This window comes from Passer domesticus, chromosome 19 (assembly GCF_036417665.1).
Source record: "Passer domesticus isolate bPasDom1 chromosome 19, bPasDom1.hap1, whole genome shotgun sequence".
In the NCBI taxonomy this organism is placed as follows: domain Eukaryota; kingdom Metazoa; phylum Chordata; class Aves; order Passeriformes; family Passeridae; genus Passer; species Passer domesticus.
Genome location: NC_087492.1, coordinates 7,563,870 through 7,587,574, shown reverse-complemented (window position 1 = coordinate 7,587,574; position 23,705 = coordinate 7,563,870). Strand labels below are relative to the sequence as shown.

Genomic DNA, 23,705 nt, shown 5'->3' with positions numbered 1-23,705 from the left:
TCATGTGTCAGCTGGGATTAAAGTTTCAAGTACTTGCAAAAACAGTTCTGTAACAATTTGAAAGCTGCAGCTGTGACAGATGATCAGTGATTTGCTGTCTTGAGGAGGAATAGCTTCAGGACAGTGTGCAGTCAGCCCTCCTAAAGCAGCCTGCTCTTGCTTTGCAGCCGCGTGGGGCTGGACTGGGCGAGCTCCATGGCAGACATCCTGCGGGCTCTGAACTCCTCTGCACAGTGGCACCATGTCATTGCTGCTTTCACTGACCACTGCATAAAGCAGCTGCCCTTCCAGCTAAAGCACACCAACATCTTCACTCTGTTGGTGCTGGTTGGCTTTCCTGAGGTAAGTAGCCTGTCAGTCCTAAAAGAAACAAAACTGGAAACAAAAGCTTTTAAGTATCCCTTTCTAAATGCTACAGATTCCAGCAATGGGAGACAGCCTTTCTAAACTCTCAAAATCTGATGTGTGTCAGAGTTGACATCTTTCCACTTGTGCACAATTAACATTTATCTAATGAAGAATAATGAGCTGGTTTTGCCTGGCATTTTTTTGGATGTTGCTTATAACTGCTACAAGCAAACCAGCTTTATTTGTTTCAGTATCTAAAAGGACTTTTGTACAAGCAAAACAATCCATTCTCCATCTTGATGTTCATAGCTGATACATTGCCTATGGAACATTGAGTTGGTTGTTGTAGACATTTCTTTTATAGAATTCAACTTCTGTTTTCTAAAAACCAGCAAATACCAGGCATCAAACAGTGGTTCAGCTAAAAAATACAATGGCAAGAATAAGCAAATGTAACCAATATAAGACATGGCTGTGTATTTGTAAATAAGTGTTCCAAATCCTAACTGAAGTTGTGCTGCCATTCCAGGTGCTGTGTATGGGCACTCGTTCTGTGTACATGGACAATGCTAATGAGCCTCATAATGTGATCATCCTGAAGCACTTCACTGAGAAAAACAGGGCAGTGGTTGTAGACATCAAAACCCGAAAGAGAAAAACAGGTTCTGTAACATTTTTGTTTTATCAGAGAATCACAGAGTATTTCCTTACAGTTTGTTAAAAGCAAATGTTAACTAGACCACTGTGCAGCTCTGCAGAGTTTGAATTCCATTGTTAGTAAGTTTTCTGACTTTCTGCTCATAGGTTACCAGATCCTGCTTGCAGGTCACTGCAAAATTGTGAAGCTTCTGCCGTAATTACTTCAATTATTTTTATTAAGAGAAGGATTTAGAAAGCTGTTGAGACCATTCTGTTGATTGAAAAATCTCAGAAACAGGCTTTTGATGAAGATGAAGTAGTTGTTTCTGTTTCAGATTTGTGTAGTGCTTGTGTCTTATCCTTTACTAACTTGTGCTTAATGTTTTAGAAAAATCGCTAATTTAAAAACAGTTTGGATATTCCTACAATTTGAGACCAAGTGAAATATTTAATATATAGCAAGTCAGTTGGGTTTTTAGAAGCAAGGGCTTTTCTCTTTGTATGACCTCATATAGTGAAGTTAATAAAGCAAAGGTTGTCCTAAGATTTGACTACTGAATTTGTGTAAAAGACATTTGGAAAAATCAACAGACTAAACCACTTTTTGATATTCAATGAAGATTTGAATAGAAAAGCTTTTCTTTTTGTTTAACTGTTGACATTTTAAACAGTAAGATCAGCAGTATTTATTTCATTATATCAATTGCAGGTCAGAATTTTCCCCATTTTAACTGTAAAATACAACACGAGCTACTTTGCACACTGTACTGCTAATGTGCAAATATGTGCTGTTGCCAGGAGTGACCTGGGGATTTTGAACTTGTACTGAAAAATTAAATACTTTCTTGACTGTTCAGGGAATCTGAGATAATTTCTGTATAAGACCTTTATTAGAACATGATTGATGTAAGGATGTCTCATATCTCAGCCTACTCATATCTACTAAGACATGACTCTACAACATTTTGATGTGATCCAAGTGAATTGTGTTTTTTCTCTCTTGTAGTGAAAGACTATCAGTTGATTCAGAAGTGTGAGCAGGAAGGCAGTGATTCCCAGACCCAGCTGAGGCAGTACCTGCAGCACTTTGTCCTCATCTCCACCCACCTCCTGCAGACCAGCATGGACAGCAGCTATGCTGAGGCAGTGGAAACAACCTGGGTCTTGTCCCTGGCTCTGAAGGGGCTGTACAGAACTCTGAAGGTACCTGCCACAGAATATGATAGAGAAATAAAAATTCATGTTCTACCCTGTGCTGCAGGGTATTGACTGAGCCCACTGGGGAATTGCCACAAGGGCATTTCTGTCACAGCTGGATCCCTTTATTCCCACTCTCTGGGGGGTTGGAAATGTTGCTGGGCTTTAAATAGCTTTTGTTGAGCTGCAGAGTTGTTTTGCTTCTCCTCTGTGGGGGCCAGCCATTCAGGAGACCTCAGGAAGAAATTCCTAGAGGTAACATTTTATGGAGTGAAGCTCATTTTTCTCACTCCTGAAGTATTTGAACAGGATTTTTTTTAAATTTTTTTTTGAGTGTCAGATCAAAACAGATTCTCAGTTACTACTCTGTGCACATCATAGATGATATCTTTAAGGATCTGAAGTGAGGATTTTTATTTTAGGGAAATGAAAGGAAAAGATTCCCAGTGTAGTTCATCTGGGCAGGAAATTCACCCAAAGCTGTGTGACAAGACCTCACAAGCACTGTGGTGCATTGTTCCTTTTTTAGTTATTTATTTGTGTGTGTGTGTCTGTGTGTGCAGATTCATGGCTTTAAGGAGATCCAGTCTGCCTTTCTTCAGTCTGGTTTACTCAAACTTCTAGTGAAGAAGTGTAGCAAAGGAACTGGCTTCAGTAAGACTTGGCTTCTCCGAGACTTGGAGGTAAGAAAAGTGACATTTTGTAAAAAGTTAGGCTTCACACAGTGGCATGAAAGGTTATGGCAGTACACTGCCCTCCTGGGGACTCAAGATTATCTCTAATTAGTCTCTAAAAAAAATGGTCACTTAATTGTATCCCTGAATCTCTCCTTCTGTCCATCATAATCCAGTGGACAATAGACTAAATTCTTTAAAGCAGGAGCTGATTTTCACTAATCTGATTTTATTTGGAAAACAATTTGCAGGGTGAGACATCACTCACCTACTCAGATTGTTTTATGGATTTTATTTAGACTGTTCTTGAGAATTCCATTCTTCAATTTAGAAAATAACCTCAAAGAAAGGCATGACTTGCACAAGGTTTTGCTGCAGTGCAGGTGGGGAGATCAATGCACACGTGGGCATATTCTTTCACAGTGGTTGTTAATTGCTGAAAGATAAGTGTGGTTCAACTGTTACTTATGTTTTGTCTTAAGCAGGAGTTGTGTTAATTCATCTTTAGGACTGTGATGAAGCCAAAGGGCTGTTTTCAAGGGAGCAGTGTGTGTAGGGGCATCACTGGCATTCTGGGGATAGTCACCTTTGCTTTGTTTTTGTCTTGGAAACTACAAATCTTTGATGTACTGAAATGGTTAAATAATTACTTTCTCAACTTCCTTTGCACTTTCAGCTAATCACTGAAGTTGTCTTTGCAGCAGCATGGAAGGTGTAACTCATTAGTGATGTGGGAAATGGTTTTTGTTTGTGTTTTGGGGTTGTTTTTTATTTTTAGGTGTGCTTCTTTGTAAAATAACATGTTAAGCACTGTCCAGGTCTGATAATGTTCCTCTAAGATGCTGATTGCAAATAATCTACTAATACCTACAGCTGTCACACCATATGCTACCTTTTTTCTGTGTAGATTTTGTCAATAATGCTGTATTCCTCAAAGCAAGATATCAGTTCCCTGGCTGAACAGGAGGATACTGAGCTGGAAGACAGGGAACAAGATCAGGATGTGGAGCAGCCAGTTGTTGGTCCTGTTGACTCAGAGCAGAACAAACTTGATCCTCTGGAGGGCCTGGATGAAGCCACCAAAATATGCTTCTTGGTATTTAAATCAGTTTACCTCCTTTTGGGTAAATGTGCATTTGCTAGTTGTATAAAACATTTGGTAATTCATATGGTTGTTTTCCTTCTAAATTTATAGAGTATGGGTCTATGATTGAAATGCATCATTCTTTAAAGAAAACAAAATAGAACTACAGTAATGAATGCTACAAAATCATTATACAGTGTTTTGCTAAATTCTTCTCATTATTATTAATCCAGATACTAAGTTCATTAATTCTCTACCTACAAAGTGGGAAATATTGCTTAGATCATCCTTAAAGAAATTCAATCTTTCCTTTCCCCCTCTGATGTGTTTTTGAGGGTTTTTAATTTCTTTTTGCTCCTTGCTCAGATGACACATGATGCACTTAATGCACCTCTCCACATTCTTCGAGCCATGTATGAGCTGCAGATGAAAAGAACAGAATCTTTTTTCCTGGAAGTTCAAAAGAGGTATGTGAAATTCTGGGTCCAGCAGAGAAAGTGGTGGGTGAAAATCTAAAATCCTCTCAGTGCTGGATAGAAATTCTTCCAAGGATAAGATTTGGTTTTCATGTGTGAAAAAGTAAGGAAATAAACTCCTGCAAAGTTGTATTTATGGAAGCAAGTCACCATCTTCTGAAACACATCACATGCTCTTTTCTATGTGGTAGCTCCCATATGAAGATCCACTATGGCTCTGAATTCTGTGAACTGAGTCAAGAGCTCACATGTGGCTTCTGGTACTCAAAGCATCTCACAGAGACACCATGTTCTCACAGAAATAAGTGATTTTGTAACATTAAAATCCTTTGGCTTGTTAAAACACTGGAACAGTTAACATGACAAAAATAGGCATAGCTTAATCTTTCCAAAACAGAAGGTGGGAAGATTTAATTTGCATTTAATTGCCCTAATTGAGTTTGCATTACTTTGGAAACACATTTGTGTATTTTTGATTTTCTGTGAAGGTTTGATGGGGATGTGATCACAACGGACGAGAGGATCCGGACGCTGGCTCAGAAGTGGCAGCCCAGCAAACGCCTGAGGCTGGAGGAGCAGAGCTCCAAGGCAGTGGATACAGACATGATCATCTTGCCCTGCTTGGTATGGACACCTCTACAAAAAGCAACAGTTGGAAAATAATCAATTTTGGCATTCATGCCTGAGAATTTTTTTTTATACATCTGAAATAATCTGTTATCAATGTTTTATGTCAAAATGAATGAGTGAATGAGCAGGTACAAGAAGCAAGTATTTCTTCCTTGTTATTCCTTCCTTAAGGAAGTGAAAGAACTTGATTTCCATATCAGGAGAACAAATTGTGATTGCAGGCTGTAATTTCCTCCCCTTACACAAGAGATTGTATCTCACTGCTGTAAGCTTATGCTCTACTACTGTTTTAGCATATCATTGTTATCTTACAGTACATTCAGCAGAACAAGGAAGCAATGAAATGATCTTGTAAAGTAGACACTACACTTGCAAGCTTTGGGTTTTGCATTCAATTGCAGGGTCCCACAGCTCTGCTTTATTTTGAGGGCTCACTCCTGGTCGTGGGGTGTCAGCACAGCTGTTTATCAGTTGCATTGCAAAGGAGAAGGAGCTTCCTGAAGCAGTTTCACAAAATTATAAGAAAAAGATAGGCCTTTCAACAGCTTATACAGAGGCTGTGAAATACCCACGCCTGGAAATTGTCCAAACTTAACTGGACAAAGCCCTGATTTTGAAGTTATCTCAGCCTTGAGTCAAATTTGGAGTAAGTGATCTCCAAAAGACCCTCCCAGCTTGCCTCATTTCAGGGCACTTGGTAGCGCTACCTCTGTAGGTGAGCTTCAGTTAACACTTCTGGTTGGAATTCTGACTGCTGTTTCCACAAATGCATCAGTGTATAGTGAGGTGTGTAGACATAAACAGTGTTTCTCAGGAAATCTACAGCTATGTGAGAGATCCTACTTTTGTGGGGTTTTTGACAAATTCATTTGTAAATTCAGCTTGCAGTTTGACCAGTCAGATATCCAAACATAAGGCAGTAAATTACTGACAGCCTGTTTTCAAACTTGCATTTCTCTTCTTGCAGTCAAAGCCTGTACTCTGTGATAAAGCAACAGAAGAAACCAATCCTGTTGCCCAGAAACTCATCACCAATACAGAGAGTGACCTGCAGCTCAGCTATGCCAAGCAGCGCCGCACCAAGAGCTCCATTCTCCTGCACAAGGAGCTGGACTCCAGGAGCAAAAAGGCTGTGAGGGACTACCTGTATCGTGTCAATGAGGCCATTGCAGTTCTGTATGCCAGGCACGTGCTGGCATCCTTGTTAGCTGAGTGGCCTGATGATGTGGCAATAAATGAGGAAATCCTCGATCTCAGTGGCCCAGCCCATATGACATACATCCTGGACATGCTGATGCAGCTAGAGGAGAAGCAGCTGTGGGAAAAAGTAAGTGGATTTCACTTAGACATGTGAACAAAACCTGTGCCCATATGCCACGAGACTCTGACTAACAGAAGTACTTGCAGTTCCTTTTTTCAACTAAATTGAAACTCCAAAATTTAAATTAGTTCTGAAAAAACAGTTGGAAGCTGTCAGTGTCTTGATGTGCTGATCTTGTTAACAGAAAATGGAAAAAGTAGCAGTGTAGAGAGAACTCTTTCAGTTATGAAAGAGAAACTGGTAAAATAGGCAGTCTGGTTTGAAAATAGACAATATAGATGGTAATATAGAGAAATTGGTAAAATTGGCAGTGCCTTTTAAAAGCTGCTTTTTCTTAGATCTCAATGTCTGTATTGTAATACCTGCTCCTCCACTGATGAGCTGGTGGTGGAAGTGATCTTGGAATTACAATAGAATGTTGTAATGAAAGTGTCAGCTCAAGGCTTCACAGCAGTCAAAGCAAATCAAGTGCTGGGAATCTTCAAAAAGGGAATGAAAAATAAAGTAGAAGGCATTGATATGCCACTGAACCAATACTATGCACTCTTTTGGACTGCAGTGACTGCCCTCATCCCATTAAAAAATAAAAATAAGGTGCAGTGCAACTGGAAGAGGCCTAAAGAAGAATGGCAGGGATTATTACAGCTATGGAATAACTTCAGTATGAGAAACCAACTGGTTTTTTTCATTCTGGATCTTTCCCCTGTGAGGCACTGAGGGAGAAGGAGTAATGGAAAAGTCTGTTCCTCTTTCTCTGTAGGTTTAAAGCAGTAAATAGCATGCAAAACTTAAGAGCAAGTATTATTCACTGGCCCTCCCAGTAAGAAAACAAAGGAGTGTCAGATTAAGGTAATAAGTGGCAGGTCCAAAACAAACCAAAAGAACAGGCTCTTGACAGTAAGTCATGGAAATTGTTGCCCCAGGGTGTTTTAATGGGTTCAGAAAAGGGCAGGATGAACTGATAGAATAAAATCTATTAAGGCATATTAAATGCAAATAACTAGCCTTTGTCTTAGGTTGTTCTGCAAGTGCAGGGCAAAGAGTGCATTCAGGGAACATGCTGTCTTTAAAAAAGGAGGTTTTTAAACTCCTTTTCCCAAGAAATCAGGATTTGGAGATGAACCTGCAGGCCTGAGCTGATGTTTGACATTTTGTAGGAGGAGTTAGGAGATGGTAGGTGAAGACATGGCCTTAATGAGTTACTCTGACATGGAGGGGCCTCAAGTAACAGAATTCCTGGATTCAGGGCTTTTCTGTACTGTTATAAAAATAAGAAAAAGGGTGACTCGGGTGGTTGTGAATTATTTTTAGTCTGCCCTGATAGATTAAAGGGCATTTTTGGGTAGTTTTAAACACACAGGACTTGCATCTGCTGCTTTCAAATCTTCAGCCATCTCATTGATACTATATAATTTCTTCTTATGCACAGTGTTGTACTTTTTTTTTTGTTTTTGAAGGCTGAAATATATGACATATTCTGTTCAAATCAAAACCTGTGGATATAGAAGATAAAGGAGCCTGTTTAGTATGTTAACAAAGTTGTTTATCTCACTTAATTACAGCTTTATTTTCCTGTTAATTACTTTATGGATTAGCCTTGATTCTAGCAGTGTGTGAAGAGACATGGCCAATATCTGTCATAATTTTGTCAAAAAAAGAATGAAAGGTCTAGAACAGAAAACAGAGTGAAATCTTTTGTGCTTATGGAGATGACACTTGCAGGCATAATTTCTGAATTTATTTTGCTTCTTGCTGGTTCCTTGGTTCCCTCTTCCAAAATACTGTGTGGCTAACATGACTCATGTCAGCCATCAGAATGTACAATTGTAAATGTTCTTTTGACAGCAAATTATATTTCCATGACATTTCTCCTCCCCAGATTCTGCAGAAAGTGCTGCATGGGTGCAAGGAGAGCATGCTGGGGACCATGGCCCTGACAGCCTGTCAGTTCATGGAGGAGCCAGGGATGGCTGTGCAGATGAGGGAGTCTCAGCATCCTTACAACAACAATACCAACTTTGAGGTAGGGCAGGCATGGCTTGAAGCTGGAATCACCCAGGGGTTGGAGCAGAAGCCTCTCAGAGTTCCACATGGGTATCTGTGGGACTGAATTCTGTGCTTGAAGCACCTGTGAAATCTGCTCAGTTTTCCTTGGAAAAGGCTGAATCTGATAGCTCAGGCCTTGCCCTGCAAAGAAATATGTTCAATCAGGCACTTTAATGTAATTCTAATTCAATCATATGAAAAGTGCATAACTTATATGGTTTTACTGTGCATGTATTTGAAGTAGATCAGATTTGTAAATGGTTTCAAGGCCTTAATGATCAAATGTTTCTACCCTTCCTTCCAAAGATTTGTTTCAGTTGGCCTATTCCAGTTGGTCCTTGTGCTGTTAGGTGAAAGTAGGAGTGGTGTCTTTTTTCTTGTATTTCTCATTTTAGACTCTTTCCCTGACACAAACAGTTTCTGATTTTCTTCTCTTGATACTGTTTGATAGCATTTTTCTGATATAGTTTGGGAAGTAATTGTTGCCTCTGGGCAGTCTTGGGATTTTTAATTTCCCTGCTGCTCTGACTCCTCTGATTTTCATTTTTAAAATGCATATAAGCCTTAGGTTCTGGCAGCGAGATCAATATCAGCAACAATTACTGCTTTTAAAAAAGGAAAGCATTGCTGGCAATTCATTTTACATGCTTAACAGCTAATGTGAACAATAAGCCATGCTTTACATTTGTTAAATTAGCTCAGGGTAAAAATATCAAAGTGAAAAACTCACAGAGATGCTGTAATATATTTTATATCTCCCTTGTTCGTATGGTGAAAGTTAAGTGGGCTATGGGCAGTACAGTGTGACAGGACACAAAGCTGCTGTGTTTATTTCTCAGGATAAAGTTCACATTCCTGGTGCTATCTACCTCTCCATCAAGTTTGACTCGCAGTGTAACACAGAGGAGGGCTGTGATGAGCTGCTCATGTCCAGCAGCAGCGACTTCCAGCAGGATCGGCACAGCTTCAGTGGGTCTCCACAGAAATGGACTGACTTCGAGCTTCCAGGTGAGCAGGACTGCTCAAGGGTGTGCAGGATACTGCTGGGACTCCTGGGAGAAACTCCTCATGAGTTAAATGTGGATGTTCCTGAGATGTGTAGGGGAAAAGCCAGTCCTTTCCTTGTCCCACTGAGTTTGCTCTGACGTGCTGCTCTCGCATTTGTTTCTGCAAAGTGGCTTATCTGTTGTTGTGCTGTGACCTTTTCTTTCCACCACTCAGTCAAAGCATGCACTCAGCTACTGGAAACAAATTTGATCTTGGTTCTGTTCCAGCACAGTCCTTGTTCTGCACGATATTCACTTACATTGTTTATGCCTTGTCTTACTTTCCACAGGAAGCACGTTTTTTTATTTAAAAAAAGAAAAGATATGCTTATCTCTGTCTCCGTGCTCTGCTGCTGCTCTGAGCAAAGAGAGCCAGTGCCAGCACCTCGGCTCCAGCTGGTGCCACAGCTGGAAAAAACCCAGGGTTTTTTCTGCCTGCTGCCAGCTGCAGCAGGATTCTCTAGGCACATTTGTGAGAGCACAGTGAGGAGCAAATGCCAGAGAGCTCCAGGACTGCACAGTCCCCTGCTTCTGACTTTAACCTGGCTGAACCCACTGAGCACTGGGGCACTGCAGGAAGCTCTTGACTTCAAGGATTGTCAGCACCTGTAAAGAGATTTAGGAACTTTCTTAGCAAACCAGTTTGGGTTACAAGGTGCTGGTTTTGGGTTACAAGGTGCTGGTTTTGGGTTACAAGGTGCTGGTTAAAAGCAGATGTGTGTTCTGTAGAAATATTTTAGATTTTTGTGAACTTCTATCTGTCTTCTTTTTCATCCCTAATAAGTTGCCAAGGTCTGCCAAGGAGCTGAACTTTGAAGCTCATTGTTTAGAGCAGCCTTGGCTGTGAAACTTGAGTTTCACCTTGTGGAAATTCATTTCCAACCAAGGCTGTCTGGATTAAGGCTCTTGATTCCAGCAGGTTTTAGCTGAAACCAGACCTTTGAAGGCTTCTGGCTTTTCATTTGATTGAAGTGCTTTCTCCTAAGAGTAGGAGAGAACACTGGCTCCATTTAATGATAAAAAGGCAAATTCTTTTATAGATATTTCATTTTAAATCCTAAAAAATGTTTTCAAAATTTTTCTTGTTCATGAAACTGAAAATTCTGCTTCCCAGTGAAATCTAGCCTGCTTGTCCCAGGGTGACAGGCTTTTCCATGGGGCAGAAGGTTATTTTAAGTTTTAACAGCAGTAGTATTATAGAACACAATAGATCAGAAGATGCTTTGTGTAGTGTTACATCTAACTACCAGGATTTATCTCTGAAGGTGTAGATGCCACAATGGCAAAAACCTCTGAAATGTTTTTTGCCTGATTGTTAGTGGTCAAATGTTTTTGATAGTCCTTCTATTTTAAGTGATTAAGTTTGTTTTCTTCCTTGGAGTAAAAATATTCAATTTAATTTTCTGAGATGTAGTAATTTTACTTTCAAATATTTTAAACCTTTTGTCCAGTGAATTCAAGTGTTGTTGTAAAAAACTTGGCTGCCTGTACCAGGGTTCTTGTTTCATAAATCATAACTGATCCAGTAACACAATGGGAAAAGTGAAGTTACATGTGCAGAACATGGAATTTCTTTAATTTCCTATATTTAATTATCAAAATTGTAAAAGACATTATCCTTCCTATCCAGTATCTTTAGACAGGGGAAACTATTGTGAGTATTGCTTCAGCCTCCTCTTTGTCTCCTGTTCTTTGTGTTTCATAGTTACCAAAAACCAAAAGACCACCTCTCTTAAATGAAGACATCTAGGATTAATTAATTACTTTTAATTAACTTTTCATTTAAATTGTATTTGAGATGGCAAAACTAACTCAGAAAATAATGTGGGCTTTCTTCCTTCCCTGCACACAGGAGACACACTCTACTACCGATTCACTTCTGACATGAGCAACACTGAGTGGGGTTATAAGTTTACAGTGACAGCAGGTCATCTGGGCAGGTTTCAGACAGGTAAGAGATGCTCAGAATCTATTGAAAAGGGCCTTTTTTAGTCATTTTGCTGAGCTTTGAGAGACCTGTGGTTATCCCTTTTCCTTGACTTAGAATTTGCATTCAGTGTCTTAGAAATAATATGATCAGTTTTGTTCAAATTGAAACTCAGCTGATGCATCTTATTTCCTGTGATTTTGGGGTAGAAACACAAAATCTTCACAGAGACTTGGAGATTGCCATTAAAATGATGTAATTTGCATGCAAAATCTCATTATATTGTAGTAATTACACAGAGTATTTAGTAAACACTCCAGGATGCCATAACTGGAAACAGAAATAATGGTAATTTCATTTTTCCAAAGTGGTTATCCATTAAAATAGGATGGCTCTGGGTCTAATTTTTGGCATAAGAGGTTCTGTTAGTTTATTTCAGAGTTTAAATATTTTTAATGAAATTGAGGCTGATGGATTATATGCTATCAGCAAAACTCTACTGCATGTCATATACTGCATGTTTTGTTTGCCTTATTTGGGCAAAAATTTAATTTTGCATATGATTCTTTCCAATTTTTATGTAAGTTTTACCTCAGGAAAAAGTTGCCACGTCAGGATGTAATCTAGATTTATCTCAGAGTTTTGTTTGGCATTTAAATTCAATATTTCTGGCTTGCAGTACTTGACTATATGAACAGAATGCATCCCTACAAAACTGAACAGCTGTTTAAATTTCCTTTTTTCTTTGCCCCAGGGTTTGAAATTCTGAAGCAGATGCTGTCTGAGGAAAGGGTAATTCCTCACCTCCCTCTGGCCAGGATCTGGGAGTGGCAGGTGGGAGTGGCGTGTCGCCAGACCGGCCACCAGCGCCTCAAGGCCATCCACCTGCTGCTGAAGATCGTGCAGTGCAGCAGCCAGGGGTGAGTGCCCTGCTCCACACCCTGCACTGTGGCAAGGCCAGGGCGACAAAAAGGCACTAAGCTGATACTGTTTTAACCAAAAAAACCCTGTGATTTGAAGCAGGTTTTAATTTGTCTTTCGATGCAATTTACAGTGCTTGATAGCTTTGAGATCCATTTCTGCTTTGATAGCAGAAATGTTTTACTCTCTCTTCTTTCTTGGCCTTTAAAGAAATCTAATTAATTCAAATGCTATTGCAAAGAAAAAAAAATCATCACAAATCAGAACAAAGGTAGATCTCAATTAATTATCAATAAATTTATTTTCTTTGTATTAGTTATACTGCAGAATTAAGGTAAGGATGAAATAATAACCTGGTAAAGTGATGATCTGATTCTCTGTAAAGTAAATAGCTTCCAAATTATTTTTTTTAGTTGTACCACTAAGCCTGTAATTGAGTTTTAGAAGAGATATGTGTCCCTAAGCTTATGTATATATGGCATGAGTATTTCTAGATGCAAGAACATTTAGCAAAGTGGTTATTTTTTATTGTTAACTGTCACAAATGTATGGTTTTGTTCTCTTAAATTTGATTTGGTTTGCTTTCCTCTCCCCATTTCCAGAAATGGGCATGGTGGTTACTCACTATTGCATCACAATTTCATTAAAATTACTTTTTTTTCTCAGGGACTGTGACCTCACCTTACTGAAGCCACTTTGGCAGCTCTTCACCCACATGGAAAACAACTCGTGTCACGACTCGGCCAAGCCTGGTATCCTCCTTCCTCTGCATCGTGCACTGGCAGAACTCTTCTTTGTGACAGAAAACAGAGTTACTGTAAGCAGCTCCTGTGTTTCTATCCCTCCTTTCCTCAGTGCTGGGAATGACAGAGTTTTACACTAAATTCACTTGTCCTTTATCCCTCAGAGCTACAGAAACATTAACAACTTTCACTTACAGAGTGTGGCAACAAATTCTAATTAGAGGGGAATTCTGTTACCTTATCCATCACTGGACTTTAAGTGATAGTCATGTTTATTCTGAGAGCAATTCTGGTTTAATAATTAATTTAAAGGTATTTGCATGTGGTTTTCATAGAGTTGGTTTTGAACTTTAAATATGAATAATGTCTTGAGCTCATTTCTGTGATCACAAAACTGTGCTCTAGTTTGGGAGAGTCTGGAGTGCAGTTCTGAGACCTTTGGTTCCTGGGGACTCTAGTGATCAGCATTTTGATGTTAATTAGTAGAATATCACCTTTGGTAGAAACATTGGTGTTCATTGCATGTTTTCTGGCTGCAGGAGCTTGGATCTCTACAGGAGTATTTGCTTGCCTTAAATACTGAAGATCATCTTCATCGCTGCACAGCACAGGTAGGATTGCACAGCCCCGGGGCTGGGAGGGTCTGGGGTCTTTGTGGCAGACACTGGATCATTTCCCATTGCCCAGTGGAGTTTATAAAAGAGATATTAATGTGCTTGGTCATTACAGTACCTTGCCAGGCCTCTGAAAGTTGTGAGTGAACTCTGCACAAATGCTTTTCTAGGATATTGGGAAGAAATTCTTCCCATGAGGGTGGGCAGGCCCTGGCACAGGGTTCCCAAAGCAGCTGTGGCTGCCCCATCCCTGGCAGTGTCCAAGGCCAGGTTGGACAGGGTTTGGAGATGGGATAATGGAAGGTGTCCCTACCATGGCAGGGGGTGGAATGAAATGATCTTTAATGTCCCTCTGAACCCAAACCAGTCCATGATTCTAGGTTTCTATTTCTGTTTAGTTTCATATGATTTCTTTACGCTTTGGCCTTGAGGAGAATATTTGGTGTGACTTTGTTTTTCCTTTTCTCTTCTAGGCCCTGAAAAACATTGCTGCTATCAGCCTTGCCATTAACTATCCAAACAAATCAACAAGTTTCTGGAATGTTTAATACTGGCTCAGGCCGGAGTGCATGGGATAGAGTAGTTTGTCCATAGGACATGGGAACAAACATCTTAACTCCATTCAGGAGAAGTTCCTTCAGCTTCAGTGTATGAGCACTCTGCAGCCTTCCTTCCTTCCACCTTGATGTAGAATTTGTAAAAGTAACAGCTCACTTCAATGAAAAAGCACATCCTGAAGTAACTCATGCGTCGCCTACAGTTATGTATGCACATATTGTAGCATGTTAGAGTAAACAGAACAATATTGTTTTTTATTCAGAGGAAGTAAAGGAAAGAAGGTAGCTGAAGTATGAGAATGGAAGGCCCCCACGTTTGTATCATCTGCTCCTGAGGAAACTTGATCCATGAAAGATGTCAGCTTCAGAAAATAGTGCTGAACTTGGGGTGCTGCCATCAGCAGTGTCTGCTGTACATCTGCAGAGTGGAACAGGCAAACCAGAGTCTGGTGGCTGCTCCAGCAATGGTCCATGCTTGGATCCTGTCATTTTTGCTTTGGAGGCTGCTTCCCAAGGAAAAGGATTTCAATTCTTACTAAACTACAGGTTGTAAAACAAATTGTGGTTGATTTGCAAAGTAGTTGAAGGATTCCAGTTTCACAGCATCCTTGTGCAAGAGCTTTATGTTTCTCCTGTGCTTTGGGTCACCTGTTCTTACCTTGCTTTATCTCCAGTGTATTATTCCAAATAGCCCATTATTGTAGTGCAGAGAGCAGAGGCTGGCCTTCAGTCACAAGGCAGTGGTGATATGAAGGCCTGAAGAACTTACATGATTCTGAAAAATCACATCTTTACAAGAAATTATGAGAAGACATTTTTTTCCTTCAGTTATTCTGATATTAGTGGCTTAGGAGGTCCTTCTTGGCAATGTTGGGAACCCAGACTCCCAGCACTCAGGGTGGGGTTAATGATCAATCCACTCTTATCTTACAGAGCAATAACCACATTTCTCTTAGTGAACATGGAGTGAATTGCAGACCTTCTATGCTGCAATAAATTGGCTTTCTTCCTGCACACCTATCACACCTATATTGGTTATTCCCTTTCCAAAGAGTTAAAAAGTACACAGAAATATTTGGGGGTGTATTTTGTGTACCATTGCACAGTTTGTAGAGCTGGTCTTGTCAAATATAAATTCAGATTACTTTTAATGCTAAATATTTTCTTCTTTTCTTCTTTACCCCAACACTGGAGAATGGGAAAAAAAAAAAGGCAGCCAAAAGCTCTAATAGTAAATTAATGCAAGTTGTGTGAAGCAGTGGCTCTGTCAGAAGGAAATGTATTTATTGACCCTGCTTGTCCAAAATTTGAGTGGTGCCCAAATACCAGTGCACAGGCGCCCTGCTTTGGGGAGTATCCTCTGAACTGATGATCTTCTCAGCTGGGGCTGGAGTTTAAGGGTGGCCCAATCTCCCTCTGAGAGGGAAACATGCAGTAATACATCCCTTGGGTTTTTTTTTTTTGATGGCCTCTTGTGCTGTAGAGTTTTGTTTTGACTTCTGTTCAGCCAAGTGAATGCACAGCAAGTGCTGATTTAGAATGGGATTATTCTGCTTGAAAGGCTTAAAACTGAAGTCCAAGAAGCAGCATGCTTTCAGGAATGGAGTGGCTCTCTTAGCACATGAGAATGCCAGGATTCAGGAAAAGTGTAATATTTGTGAAAGACTGAAAGGAAGCAGAGAGATGCTGCTCTGAAAGCCCTCCTTGAGCATCATGAGTTGATTTCCTCAAAGACATCAGGATGGGAAGGGAATTATCAAGATTGTGGTGTACCTTTAATGCAGAGATCATTCTGTTCCCACACAAGGTGTTTGAGTTTGCAGCCTCCCTGCAGGGCTGTCAGAGATCCTGGGAACCAACTGCTTCACACTTGTCATTGCTGGAACAGATCCTGGCAGGGGAGATGCTCCTAAACTGATGGTAGGGAGTCACGTGGATGGGGCAGGTGAGCACTTGGAAATTGCTTCTCTGGAGCAGGAGGAACTTCCTCTTCACTGCCTCTGTGGGCACCCATGGCTGAGGAATCATGGATCTGCTGTGCTGACATTGCCCCGTCACTCAAAGAAGGATTTTTCTTTTCTCACATCAGGGATTGAAGACTGTAAATAAACCATTCATAGAACCTGTCACAGCTCTGTCACAGTCACTTTTTTTCTGTTGGACTGTCCTTTTGCTTTCTGGATGAAGACATGAGGCTGCAAGGATGACACAGGAGTGGCCAGAACTCCTTGCTAGGCATTACCACTCAACTTACTCTACCAGCAGTGACTGGCCTCCTGAGTCAGTCGTCTTGCCCTGAAGGAACTGTCACGGAACAGTGTCCACTAAATATAATTTCTACCCACTAGATGGAACTGAAGGACTGTGACCTGAGTTGACACTGAATCTGTTGCTGCCTTATAACTCAAATCATTAATTATGGATTTTTTAACAGACAAGAAACACTGATTATTTTTTTTTTCCTTCTGGTAGCTCTAAAGAAAGAGGAATAGAATACCAATAATGAATATTCATGATCAATCACATTTTAAAAATTATGCAGAAGTTCCAAGTGGATGTGAATGATGCTATTGAATTGTATAAAACTGTCTGGAAAACAGGTATGCTGAAAAAAATGTGCCTAATATAAGAAAAACTAAAAAAGTTGTCCTGCCTGAATCACCTATGATGTGTTTAAAACAAATCATATTGTTCCTAATGATACATTTGACTTGCTTTCATTAAACACTTAAAAATGAGAGTTTTATAATTTCTTTTCTTACGGGTTTACTACTTTGCAATTTTTATCAGTTGTTTAAAATATATCAGACCTTTAGATTTATTCCAGTTCAGTTCAACATGTAAAAAGAAAGCTACAGATGTGGGTAAAATATGCAAATGAAGAGAAATATATTGTAAAAATTCTATAAAATCAAAAAAAGTACAACACGGTGTCTGTTTTTTGTTTGTTTTTTCTCCTCTCCTCACTGAATGTTTAATGCTGGAGTTTGTAGTGAGATCCAGGGTTTTTCTTAGGAATCCTCATTTTCCATGCCTGTAAGCAAACCTGCTTGTCCTCATGTGGTTGGTAAATATCTGATATTACATTGAGCTATGCAGGAACCAGACTTCTGGAGTCATCTCTTAAATTCCAGCCCTGCTGTTTACATTCCAGTGGCCTTACCCTAAAAAAAATCAGTTTTCCAGTTTTCCCTTGGATATCCATTGGTTTCAGTGCCTGTGTATATTTACTTTGAGACCTGAAACACACGTCTGGAGGCCTCAGATGTCTCCTGTAAAGCTGAGATTTGTATGAGTAGGTGTTGATTGTAATTAGTGATGTTTATCAGCAGAGGTGCTTGTGCCTACCTGCTCCAGTGGGTTTAATTGAAAAGGTTGTTTGCCTTGGGTTTGGCTCGAGGAAAGGGCTGTGTCAAGTCAACATCTTCCTGTATTTGCCTAAAGCAGCAAGTTGTTTCCTTGGAGAATGGGCTAATTAGGTAATTTTATTAAACACAAATAAATAATAGGATTGTGAGGGTGTGGGAGAGTGAGGATTGTTCCCTGAGGTTTGAGGTTTCAGCTGATAAACCTGAAAAAACTCAGTGTAATTGCTGTGAGATGTAGTGTGGGGCCAGGCACTGGAATGTAACAGGGCACATCCATAGCACCTTGGATCTGCTTTTCAGGTCGAGTTCATTGAGACTGTTTTTCTTCCAAGAGATCAAAAGTAGGCTGCAAGTTAGCTTAGAGGTGGGTGACTTTTTAAAAATCTACTTTTAGGAGCAAGCAGAGCAGTGTTGAAAGCAGACCTGGCCCAATCCCTGTGTTTTCACAGCCCAGCTCAGGTCTGGTGTTTCCATGGGTTTTTACCTTCACAAACACGAGGGCAACAGCTGCCTGTTGATTCCATTTTAAACCTGGAATGGCTGTCTGCAACTCCCTGGAATACCCTGCTATAAAATCTGGGCACACTGGGGCAGAAAAAGTCCCAGTAATCTGATTTACTCCTTCCCCTTTTCAGTGGTGAATCCCCCTGAAGTGAATTGTGCTGGGGAGGCACCAGGACAAGCATCATTCCTGTTTCCAGGGGACAAAACCACAACGGTGGGAGCCTTGAAAAGCATGACCTGGCCTTCAGGGAAAGCTCTAGAATGTTGGAAAACACATTAGGATATGTAAAGAGGTTGGTTTTCAGCACTGGACCAGGAGGCCAAGCTGGATAAAAGCTGGAACAAAGAATATCTGTTGGTAACATTGCCTGGAAAAACAGGAAAAAAGCAGGGTTTTGTAGGGGGAAGCTGAAGTCTGGCCCACCTCACCTCTGCTTTTAAAGCAGTCAGCCCTGATTCAAGTGAATAAGAGAGAAATCCACTGTGAATAAGTAAGAGATGAAGGAAGTGAGATTAAAGCTCATTCTTTCCATGATAGTCAGGGCTAATGTAATCAAGTCTATTCTGCAGTAAAATCTTTCCTGATTTTTCCCTAAGAAAGAACAAATAATAAAAAGCTGGTACCCAGCTCCAGCCCAGACTGCAGTGGGCCTCACACGTGGGTATGCAGCAATAAACACTTGGGGAAAAAAACCCAAACTCTTTTATCCTCCAGCTGGAAACATCCATAAGCATTCCTGATAAATAGATGGAAATCTTGGGCAGTTTTGTAGTGACCCTTAGCATTTAGAAATTCCCATTCCTTGAGTGTAAAAAGAATCAATGTTTGGATTTAGGGAGCATGAGAAAGAAGGGGAGAAGAGATAACTGGTCTGTGTCAAGGATGGGGTCTTTCCTTACAAGTTGGCTGGGGAGTTTTTCCTTCTAATCCTTTTCTGACAACAGCAATGAATTTATTTTTTTTTCAGCTGGTTTCTTCTTTCCATTCCCCACTTTACTGTCTGACTTTCCATAATCTTACTGCATAAATCTTATTGCATTTTGGAGTTTTTTTCTTAACATTTGCAGTGCAAATAACAAATATTTAAACTTGCATTGCATGGAAAAAGTCAGTTTTATCAAACCTAAGGAAATGTGAAGTGCCTGCAAATGTTTGTCACTGGTAGCTTCTCTTGCAGCCTCATTTCCAAAACACTTTGTTGGCATCTCCTCACAGCTGGGTCATCACACCCAGTAGGTGTTGGTAAGGCCACACTAAATTCTTTTAGCTCTGTGTAATGAGTCATTCCCCTTACACTGGCACAGGGTGCCCAGAGCAGCTGTGGCTGCCCCATCCCTGGCAGTGCCCGAGGCCAGGCTGGACACGGCTTGGAGCAACCTGGGATAGTGGAAGGTGTCCTGCCCATGGCAAGGGGTGGGATGGGCTTTAAGGTCCTTTCCAATCCTATTCCATGGTTCTCTGATCTTTTACACACCTTTGTGTTGTGGGCAGGACCTCTGACCTTACTCCCTTTCAGACACCCAAAGGTTTTGACTTCCTCAACCACTAAGAACCAACAAAACACCTGAGGAATCACAGGAAATGCTCCCCCTTAGGATTTTATACTTTCTAATCAGCAAAAGCATCCTGTGCAGATTTTCCTCTCCAATAAGTCATCTATGATAACGCTTCCATGTGCGTATGTAGGTAGACATTTACTGGGGCTCCAGTTCATCACTGTGCTTATCTTGGATCAAGTTAAATATGGAATTAAGGTGTAATCTTAAGCACATCTAGTTCAGCTTTTAAAGGTAGGCTTTAAATTGGGTTTGTTGCCTTGGAGCCTAAACAGACCGTGCTGTTGATGGGAAGTGCGCAAATCGCGTGGCTTTCCCTGGCATCCAGCACAATCTGCAAAGGCAGAAAACAAAAAGATGAATTCTTGAGTCAGGAGAAGTGTTGAGTCAGGAGACCTTTAGTCTCATCATTTCGCTCGAGAATAAATCATGTCTGTGTTTCTTACCCTTCTCCTCTACATCAACCACCCACAGAAAGCTCATTCATCAAAAACGTCAATGGTTTCCCAGAGATCTCCCCGCTCCCACCTTGGGGTTTTTATTCCCCTGAGCAGCAGGTTGGGCTCTTTTCTCCCCACCAATGTTTTTTTCTTGGTGGGGGAGTGAAGGAGGAGGTTGTTTGTTTGCTTGTTTTGGTTTTTGGTTTTGTTCCTTCCTACTGTGGTTTAGTATTTAAAAGGAACATTTCATCCTCTGTGGGGTCAGTGTTGGATACACTGCTGGATTTTAAACGACATCATTTTTTCCCCCCACTCAATTTCCAGTGTCAAAATACGCCGTGATGCATTTGATCTTTTGCCACCTTATTTTTCTGCAGAAGATGGCTCAGCCCCTTCGGAGGTGATGGCACTGGGAGGGTGTGCTCAGTGCTCGCTGCTCTGGCTCCTCCTGTCCTTAGGTGGAGGAAGGCAATCCTGTGGTGGTAGGACCTGGGGGGCTGAAAAGAATTGCTTTATTTACCAGAAACTCAAACCTCTCTCAAAGCCTCACTTTGCTTAGCACTAGCAGAGCTGCTGCTGGGCAGTGATAGCTTGTCTTTAATTAAACCAGCACAGAATTGAGGGGGAATATCCATGGATGAGGACCAAGGCCTGATGTCCACTGCCTGCCTGTGCCCTGTGCTTGTGCCTTCCCTGCTCTGTAGCAGTTCCTCTGCTCCACGAGGCTTCCTCACCTCCAAAACCAGTGTTAGACGGGCACAAGGAAGATCCCTCCAGATCCTTGGGTTTTTCCCTGCATTTTTCCAATGCTCGATGCCTCTTTGTGGGGTGCAGCGAAGCTCAGGGCAGCCGTGGTGCGGGGGCTCTCCAGGCTGAGTAGCTGCTGCTCTTAGACAGTTTTTCCTGCGTTAAAATCGCGTTTCCTCCCTTCTCGTTGCCTCAAGCGCACCCCGAGCCCTCGCCAGGCAGCCGAGCTCGGAGCTTCGCCAGCGGGGAACGGCGAGAGGCGAGCGGGGCCGGGGGAGCCTGCTCCGGGCAGGGACAGCCACAGCCAGGCCGGGACTGGGACTGGGAATGCCTGTTCTGTACAGGGACAGCCGGACACGGCCCGTGGCTGCCCGGCCCACATTACCTGTTCTGTGCAGCCACAGCCACACACAGAGCTCGGGGTTGTCGGACCCGGCATTGCCTGTTTCGTACAGGGACAGCCACAGCCACACACGGCCCCGCAGCTGCTGCCGGGCTCTCCTGGGCTCTGTGGGACTCTGCCGGGCTCTGTGGGGCTCTGCGGAGCTCTCCTGGGCTCTGAGGGGCTCTCCCGGGCTCTGAGGGGCTCTCCTGGGCTCTCCCGTGCTCTCCCGGGCTCTCCTGGGCTCTCCCGGGCTCTGGGGTCTCTGTCGGGCTCTGCCAGGCTCTCCCGGGCTCTCCCGGGTTCTCCCGGGCTCTGTGGGGCTCTCCTGGGCTCTCCCGGGCTCTCCCGGGCTCTGAGGGGCTCTCCCGGGCTCTGTGGGGCTCTCCTGGGCTCTGAGGGGCTCTCCCGGGCTCTGAGGGGCTCTCCCGGGCTCTCCCGGGCTCTCCTGGGCTCTCCTGGGCTCTGGGGTCTCTGTCGGGCTCTGCCGGGCTCTGCGGGCCGGGGCAGCTGCAGATGCATGAGCTTCCCTGGCAGACAGCAGCTCTGAGGCTCCTCCGAGCTGCAAGCCCCGTGTGTGACACTGCGGGCCCGGCTCTGCCTTTTGCAGCACGGGTTCCATTCCTGGGCTCCTGCGAGAAAGGAGTTTGCATGCCCTCGGGGAATTCTGGATTTCCCACAGAAAGCAGCACCCTGTCCCTCACCTTACACCTGGACCAACTCTGTGTGGCAGCCCCGACCTCCCTGGTCTGTGTCCAGTTTGTTCCCTCCTCAGAAAGTGGCTCCTGGCACACAAGTGACCCATCAGCCCTTTGTAACCCCGATGGGCACAGCAGAGATGCCACCATGGGCAGTGCCAGTGTCCATCATCTGCCCAAGGCAATCTCTGGCTTTTTCCTTTTAAGACTTTTTCTCCTTGCTGTGGAGTGGCTGTACATGAGATCACACAGTTGTCAGTGCAACTGATCCTTGGCTTTAATTGCAAACTAGTCCTTTGGAAAGATAAATTAAACCAGAAAAAAAATTAAAATGCCGTTCAGCCCCAGCCAGTGAGCAGTTGGTTCACTTGGGCATTCAGGCCGCCCTGTCTGTGGCAGAACTCAGCCTGAGTGTGGATCTCTCTGGGCAAAGGCTGCTGGTGGTGTCCCACCAGTCATCCCCAACAGCCCCTGGCTCCCAAGCCTGGCTCTGCAGTTTGACCCTCCAAGCTTCTCTTTGGTGGCACAGCCAAACTCCTGCCTCAGACATCCTCTTCTAGATCTCCCAGGAGGGTTTTGCTGCACCAGAGCCTCACTTTCTACAGGGGCTGCAGAAGAAACAAGGCAAGACAGGAGCCTGGGGCTGTTTAAGGGTGCTGAACCCCCAGACGCTCTGTGATGGCTGTTGGGCTGACCTGCTGTTGTTCATGGTTTTGCTTTAGGTGCTGCCAGCAGGGCTCTTGCAACAGCTGCAGAACCCAGCAGCAGCATTTCACCTGTCCCACTGAGGGTGCCTGGCATGGTGTTATGAATAAAAAGTTATCTATTTTTTTAGGTTGCAGAGTTAAAAACAAGTCAAACCAATGCTGTTAAGTTAGTTTCATTGTTAAGAGTTCTTCTTCAATTACCTGTTGATGGTTGGTGATTAACCATTGTCCCCCTGATGCTTGCCAGGGAGGGACACCGAGACCCCTCCAGGTACCAGGAGAACGGGAGTGACATCAGAGCTGGTATGCAGATGAGAAATGCATTGAGCCCCGAATTTTGCAGTTTTCCAGGAAAAACCCTAAAATTACGAGCCAACATAGAACTGAGTGACCTAAGTGACGTCTAAGGATGGCAGCGTAGTCCTGTACCTGCTTGGATCCTTTTTGCTTCTCACCCTAACCTCAAAAGATGTTGATTAAAGAGACACCCCGGGGTGTTAGACCAAAAAGGTGGAATCTGCTACTCTCCCGTGAGGGCGGAATCCCCAGCTCTGTCTGCAGACCAGTGGACAAAGCTGCATCACCCTCCTCCTCCGTGCCACGCCTGGGAGCAACGGCGGCGTGGGCACGACCCATCGATTTCTCCCCACCTGAGCTGATTCTTCTTAATAAAGGCATTAAAAAGGAGAAAGATCTCCTGCCCATTTATTTCAGCTTGGGAGCAAGGAACCTTGAGGGTGGTGTCCAGCTGAAGCACTGGGCAGGGCGCCTGCACCTCTCACCCCAGCCCTGGACACCTCTACAGCCCAGAGGGCAGCAGCTGCAGCTGCAGAGGGCAACAGGAAAAGCAGCATCTGACAAGCAGAGCTGGGTGATGCCCAGAATAACCCATAACTAAGGGATAATAAACCACCCTTTGGGTGCCTGCTGCAGCTGGGACCCTGCAGTGCTGCTGGGAGCATGGAGCAGCCCTGTGCACAGCCACACATTTCCATGAGCTGCTGAGAAACCCCAGCCTGGGTCCTGGGGGATGCTGCGGGAGGCAGGTTTGTGCTCAGTGCTCTGATTTTTCAACAATT

General features: G+C 42.8%; 1 protein-coding gene across 2 annotated transcripts in view; it reads left to right on the top strand.

Moving 5' to 3' along the window:
* Positions 1-17,149, top strand: part of ZZEF1 (zinc finger ZZ-type and EF-hand domain containing 1) — a 57,300-nt gene extending 40,151 nt beyond the window's left edge. For both annotated transcript variants that reach the window (XM_064394648.1, XM_064394646.1), the window contains exons 41-55: positions 168-342; positions 878-1,010; positions 1,994-2,190; positions 2,748-2,867; positions 3,766-3,954; positions 4,309-4,409; positions 4,907-5,042; positions 6,016-6,375; positions 8,249-8,392; positions 9,255-9,423; positions 11,314-11,412; positions 12,143-12,308; positions 12,976-13,126; positions 13,592-13,663; positions 14,140-17,149. In XM_064394648.1, coding sequence (XP_064250718.1) covers positions 168-342; positions 878-1,010; positions 1,994-2,190; positions 2,748-2,867; positions 3,766-3,954; positions 4,309-4,409; positions 4,907-5,042; positions 6,016-6,375; positions 8,249-8,392; positions 9,255-9,423; positions 11,314-11,412; positions 12,143-12,308; positions 12,976-13,126; positions 13,592-13,663; positions 14,140-14,214 — 2,287 coding nt within the window. In that variant the 3' untranslated portion in view covers positions 14,215-17,149. The remainder of the gene's footprint in view (positions 1-167; positions 343-877; positions 1,011-1,993; positions 2,191-2,747; positions 2,868-3,765; positions 3,955-4,308; positions 4,410-4,906; positions 5,043-6,015; positions 6,376-8,248; positions 8,393-9,254; positions 9,424-11,313; positions 11,413-12,142; positions 12,309-12,975; positions 13,127-13,591; positions 13,664-14,139) is intronic.
* Positions 17,150-23,705: the final 6,556 nt, after the last annotated feature.